The sequence below is a fragment of the Helianthus annuus genome, chromosome 16 (assembly GCF_002127325.2).
Source record: "Helianthus annuus cultivar XRQ/B chromosome 16, HanXRQr2.0-SUNRISE, whole genome shotgun sequence".
Taxonomy (NCBI): Eukaryota; Viridiplantae; Streptophyta; class Magnoliopsida; order Asterales; family Asteraceae; genus Helianthus; species Helianthus annuus.
This window is the reverse complement of record NC_035448.2, coordinates 54,559,658-54,566,137: the sequence shown is the minus strand read 5'-3', so window position 1 is coordinate 54,566,137 and position 6,480 is coordinate 54,559,658. Positions and strand designations below refer to the sequence as shown.

At 33.1% G+C, this 6,480-nt stretch overlaps 1 protein-coding gene across 1 annotated transcript; it reads left to right on the top strand.

Annotated features, from left to right (window-relative positions):
* Nucleotides 1-519: 519 nt before the first annotated feature.
* On the top strand, nucleotides 520-2,836 carry LOC110917116. Its single transcript, XM_022161734.2, has 5 exons — nucleotides 520-749; nucleotides 1,191-1,243; nucleotides 1,677-1,776; nucleotides 2,020-2,152; nucleotides 2,253-2,836. The coding sequence occupies exons 3-5, from the start codon at nucleotides 1,684-1,686 to the stop codon at nucleotides 2,624-2,626; spliced, it is 600 nt and encodes a 199-aa protein (XP_022017426.1). The 5' UTR covers nucleotides 520-749; nucleotides 1,191-1,243; nucleotides 1,677-1,683; the 3' UTR covers nucleotides 2,627-2,836.
* The last annotated feature ends 3,644 nt before the right edge of the window (nucleotides 2,837-6,480 follow it).

The following is a 6,480-nucleotide window of genomic DNA, read 5'->3' as shown; positions in this document are numbered from 1 at the left end:
CTATCACACACGACATGCATCAATGTGTTGTAAAGGTGTCATAAAAGAATGTTCTCAAAAAGGTTCCATGATTTGAAATAGATGTGTTAAAAAGTAGAGTTTTGGAAGTTTATACATGTATGTATATGTGTGTATGTCGTATATGTATGTATATATATGTAAATGCATACACAAAGTTTTGTCATATGTAAATAAAATAAGGAATGTTTGTATTTATGTGAAAATGATTTAATAATAATGAAATGAATATGTTTTGATTTAGAAGAACTTGACATAAATATGGTCTTTGATGCATTTAAGGTCATGTTGGATGAAGATGTTAAGATATGGTTATTCTAGAGGCACTAACTAGATCATGCATGGAGATAAATCTATAATACTATAAAAAGGAGAAGTGATGTACAAGATGGTAATTTTGCCATATGTATTAATTTTAAAGCAATATGTACAAGGTGATGAAAGCCATGGAAATTAGAATTTCCACCAAGTTTAATACGCCTAGAAGGGCAATTGTGAGATTTAAGTATGAGATTAGCATTGAATTTGTAACCCACGACCAGTTTTCATACCAATCGTCCTGCCTTCAATTAGTCGCTTCAATCCTCCCCTCCGTTTCCATCCCACCCTTGTTAAGCTATGGTCCATGATCAGAAAGAGAGAAAGAGAGCGACAAATCGGAAGCGATTGGAAGAAAGATCGATTTAGAAGCAGGCCCGACCAGAAGCTAGGGTTTTAAGTATTCCATTCAGGTTTTCCTTGTTTGTTCATTATCATGTGATTTTAATTGACCTCTGAATAGTTTTGATTTTGATCTTTTAGATCCTGATTTTTTTTTTAATTTTAGGGTTTTGTTTTTGATCTGTTATTTTCTAGGGCTATAAGTTTTTTGTTTGTGAGTTTATGTTTTGTGGTTGAAAAGTCAGGGCTACTGAATTTAGGGTTAAGAGGTTTTGCAAATTACAACTTCTTGTAGAAATTTATAGTTTGTTGACTTTGGCAATTAGTCAAACTTACATACCAGTTACATACCTGATCAAGCCTTCTTCAGCTCGAGTCTGTCAAGCATAAACCCAATTCTCATATCCGCTTTCAACATATTATTTGAAATTAGTGTTTCTCAAGAAATTGCTACATTTGGTTTGTTGAAAAGATTCTAAAGTTAAAATCATATATGTTTGTCATCATTACAGGTACATAGATGGCTGAGTATAGCTAAAGGGTTGAACTGCATGGGAAATCAAAGGTTACTGTCTTTCTTAAACGATGTTTTTGTTGAAGCCGTTGTTGATTCTTTTTGTTTTTTTTACAAATGTAAATCGTGAAATTTGATTGTAGCTGCGTTGTTTTTGAGATAATTTTGTTTGGTTCGAAACGATACTGGTCGAAACGGTTTTTTATTTTTTTTATTTTTGTAATGGTTGAAATCATAGTTGTCGAAAGGGCTAGGCGCACTTAAGGCGCAAAGGGTGAGTTTGTTTCAAACCCGTTCAAATCGTTCTTTTTTCAGAATTTGACTGGAATTTGTGTTTTTGATCCTTGATGGGCGCATGGCGTTATTGCTGCTCTGGGTTGGGTCTAGGCGAGCGTTTTTTTTACGCCTTTCACATATCACTTCCAAATTGTACATTTATTCAGATGAAATTGACCAAAACGTTGGGTTGTATTTTGATCTTCAGGTAAGGGATGATTAACAGATCCTCAACTGGTCAAGTTTTTGATGATGGCTGTGGAAACTATGATCGGCTTTGTTCTCTTCGTTCTTCCTTTCATGGGCAGGTTCGTGTAGGGTATTCAATTGCAAATGTAAACTACTATTTCCTTTAGCTAAATTGTGTATCAGCTATTTCTTGATATAGCTGCGTATAAATGATCATATTTGTGAATGAAAATCGAACATTACATTTTTAGTCAACACATATTAGTGTACCAATTTTAGTCAACAAGATTGATACTTGTATTGTGTGATTATTATATAGCCATTTTATGTATTTGACTAATGAGTAGTCCAACTTTTACTAGGTTCTGAAGAATGGAGTTGAAGTGAAGCTGCAAAGGAATGCTTTGAGTATTCTTGAACCACCAACAGGTCATGAAGAAGATGATGAATACGAATTTGATATTTCAAGCAGTGGCTCGGATGTTAACGAGTTTTGTAAGCTTACACAAACTCAAAACTTTGTAAATTCTTGCAAATATCAGTAAAATGTTTAGTTTGGTTATTGATTTTAAGTTGGTTTGCTCCTCATTGACAGCCACCCCTAATGAGTTCAGCAAACTAAACAACCCAAAAGTTCGATATGCAAGCTGGCTTCCTGAAATATACTCCGCGTCTTTGAAGATAGAGTCTCGACTTCCTTTTGTAAAAAGGATGTTGTGGTATTCAAAGTGGTTGATATCCATGTGGATTAGCGTTACGATGTATATAATGGAGTTGTTATTCACACTTCTATATTGCCGGTCCATATTTCCATGGGAACAATCTTTGGGTCGTGATTTAGGTTCTTCAAATGACGGTGTAACTCACAACAAGCCGAACGCTTCAAGCTACCTGCACTTGGAGATTCTGATACGATTGATCATCTTTTGTTCATGGTATGCATTCAAACTCTTGCTCTACCACCTATAATCTTGATGATTAAAAATGAAAAAAAAGTGTACTTCATGTGGTTTTTGTATTTTAAGATTCATTTGTGTTATGTATATATGGGATAATCAAGATTTGAAATTTTTAGCTTTTAGCTGCACTTGGATAGTCACATATGATCATCCATGTATCATATGCATCTTGTATCATTTCCAATATGTATGATGACACAAAACCAACGATAATAATAAAGTTTGAAACAGGAAAACAAGTACTTTAATTTAACATTTAACCGACTTAATAATAAAGTTTTGGTTAATTTGATCAGTTCGTTTGTTAGGTCAGTATGATTAGGGAATGATGGATAATAAGTTCGGTGTAGTTCATTTTCAATTTTTCTGATTTTTTTTGAATTTTTTTGAATTTTTAAAATTTTCAGATTTTTTTACAATTTTTTTTTCAATTTTTCTGATTTTTTTTTTCATTTTTCCTGATTTTTTTTATTTTTGTTTTTTTAAATTTATTTATTTATTTATTTTTAATTTTTAGCCTATCATGACTGAAACCCATGACATGCCAATTTGCTGTGTTGATGTTCGTTTAGCGACTGATTTTATGTCCGATTATGTATGTTCGGATTTTTAAGTGGTTTTGGTAATTGGCATGAATCATTTCGTCAGAAAAAAAAACTAATTCCAGTGAGAACTTGTTAACTTGCTTTGATCGGACAGATGCATCCAGTTCTCCTTGTACTTGGCTTACGATCGAACCCACACCCAAAACAAGGCCGACTTTGGCCTTGTTTCTATTAAAGTCGACAGCACACAGGAGAGGGGAAGGGGTGGCCATTACAGTTGGGTTGGTGGGTTGAAGGATTTCGAGTTAGCGGATTGGGTAGGTTAACCATAACTCGACCCATGTATTTATTCTTGTCGTGCCGGACATACTTACAACTGTGTCAAGTTCATTACAACCATGTCGTGTTCGTTACAACCGTGTAGTGTTCGTGTCAAGTTTCGGGTCGACAGATTTAATGTTTAGTCTCAAGAATGATTAATACCCAATGACTTAGTAAACAATTTAAGCAGCCAATAACCTAAGCTCAGATGAACATTTTTGCAATAAGGGTCTTAATTGTTTTGTTTCTTTTTCTTCTATTCCTAATCAACAAACTTGATTGTTATTATAAGTTCTAGATAAGAGGAGCCGAACAAAGATGATCGGAGAATCAGCAGTGAGAGCTGATAAAATAAAATTGTTAGAAGTGAAGAGCTGATTATAATTTCAAAATGGAAAATCAATTTCACTTTTAGAAACTAATACTTAGAGAAAATTAAAATATTAAACTTTGTTTTTTCTACACTTTTCTTTCATATGTACTTTTTAAAACTTTTAAACGTGTTAATTGTTTTAATATGCCAATGTTTCACTTTTGGTTGTGATAGATGCAAGTTTTAGTGGTTTTTGCGATTAATATTACAATTTTGACTAAACATTACTCACTCAAATATTTTTCTTTGAATGAAATAAAATGTTAGAAACTCGGAATAGGTGTGGTTCGTAATAGACATCATAACTGAATATGATATCACTCGGGACACCCGTCGCAACGCGCGGGCATTCCCACTAGTGTTTATAAAAAGGTGATTTGAGTATGATTTAATAAAAATCAGTTTTGGACAGATTATAAACACTAAAATAAAGTTATTTTAAAGTGTTTAGTGACATATAACTTTGTCATAATGTTTGCTAGCTTTGCATGTTGTACTTGGTGCATTAAAGGTTATAAAATACGTGAAATTTCATGATTTATGTGACTTAAATAAAAACTGCACTAATATGATTATAACCACTATTTAAATTACTAAATAACGTGTATTATGTTAAAATATCAAGTCGTTTCGAGTTGGGATGGTTATAGTAACGTTTAACGCAAAACTATGCGTTAAAACGGTCAAAAATCGACTTTTTGAGTGATTTTTGTAAAACTGATTTAGATCAGTAAGTAAACTGATATTTTTTGTCTAAAAATAAGTATTTTAACTAATTTTAAGTTTACTTGGTGTTTGGTTGGTCATACGTGACTTCCGACGCCTGAAACCGTTAACGAATCGCTAAAATACGCATTTTTCTATGTACACTAGTATGGGTAAAAGTTTAGGTAAACCTTATGTGTTAAAATGTGTTATGTGATTTAAAACATGAGAATTTGAAAATACGTTAGGTTTTAACATGATTTTAAAGATTTGGATTATGCATGTATATTTGTGCGTTTTGTGCGGTAGAAACGGTAAAAATCGCATTAAATGTGTAACTTGTTTGTCGAGCATAAGATTTGATATTTATGAGATGTTTTATGTATATTTGCTTTGAGAATGACAAAATAGATAAGTTAACAAGATTTCACGTGTCTCGGTGTTAAATTGTATGACCGTCTATGTATATATATATTACGACGCGCAAACCGTAGATATATTGCGTATAAACGGGAGAGTTAACGGATTTACACAATAATGGTCACCAATAAAATCGTTCAAGTCGTAAAATCATATATATATATATATATATATATATATATATATATATTAACATGCCAACATAATAAAAAATGATAACTTTTCGAGAAAATCTCAAAGTTATGTGATAATTCTAAGAAACGGAGAAACTTATGATTTTTGTGTTATGTATATTGATTTAGAATCGTTCCTACATATATAATAGGACGTGTAGAAATCAATCTCTGGGATTGCGCTATTTAAAATACGCACGCAAAGGTGAGTGTCACTAAACCCCTCTTTTACTGCTTGGGGTAGGATCAAATACAAAACAATCTTAACCTACAAAGTGTAGGAAGCCGGGTCAAACGAACTCCGATTAACCTCATTCCAGCGGCGTTAGAACCGGCTCGTCGAATCCTATTCAAATATGTATAGGGTTTAGCTTTTCGGGTTTAGAGTTTAACTTTTAGCGTTTAGCTTTAGATTTTAGCTTAAGGGTTTAGCTTTAGGGTTTAGTTTTAGGGTTTGGCATTAGTATTTAGGGTTTAGCTTTAGAGTTTAGCATTTAGGGTTTAGCCTTAGGGTTAGCTTTTAGGGTTTAGCTTTTAGGGTTTATAATTTAGATTTTAGGGTTTAGCGTAGAGTTTAGCATAGGGTTAGCCTTAGGGTTTAGCTTTATGGTTTAGCTTTAGGGGTTTTTTTAGGGTTTAGGTTTAAGGGGTTAGGGTTTCTGGTTAGGTTTCGACGAGCCGGTTCCAACGCCGCTGAAATGAGCTCAATCGGAATTCGTTTAACCCGATTTCCTACACTTCCTAGGTTAAGAACTTTTTGTACCGGATCTTTACCCTTTACTGCTTTGTATATGTTTTGGGGGTAGAACACGCCAATAAAAGGTTTAATAATGTTTTTGGATTAAAACGTACCTTTTAATATAAATTATATATTTTCGTTGAAAATATATGTAGTTGATAAATTATAAGTTTCGAGATAAAATGTTTTTGATGAATATATGTTTGGGGGCAAACAACTATATAGCTGGTACGAATATTGCTTGGTCTCAAGAGAGTAAGTAACAGCATAGGCTTACATTTCGGTGGGGATTTCAGGGGATTCGTACGATTACGTGTATTAAATTGTCATATTAGTAGGATATATATATATATATATATATATATATATATTGTACGTGAGGCAGAAATCATATTGTTCTTCAAGAGGACCGTGCGCCCATGATGTCGTTTAATCATTTAAGTATCGCACGCGATTAATTGTTGGTAGATCTATCGGGTTGATAACCCCGTCGTGACCGGTCGCCCCTTGTCAAGTCAAACGACGAATTTAAATTCTGTTTATTATCTATCTTTGATTATCCCTGCATGGTTAATATATAGTTCGTAT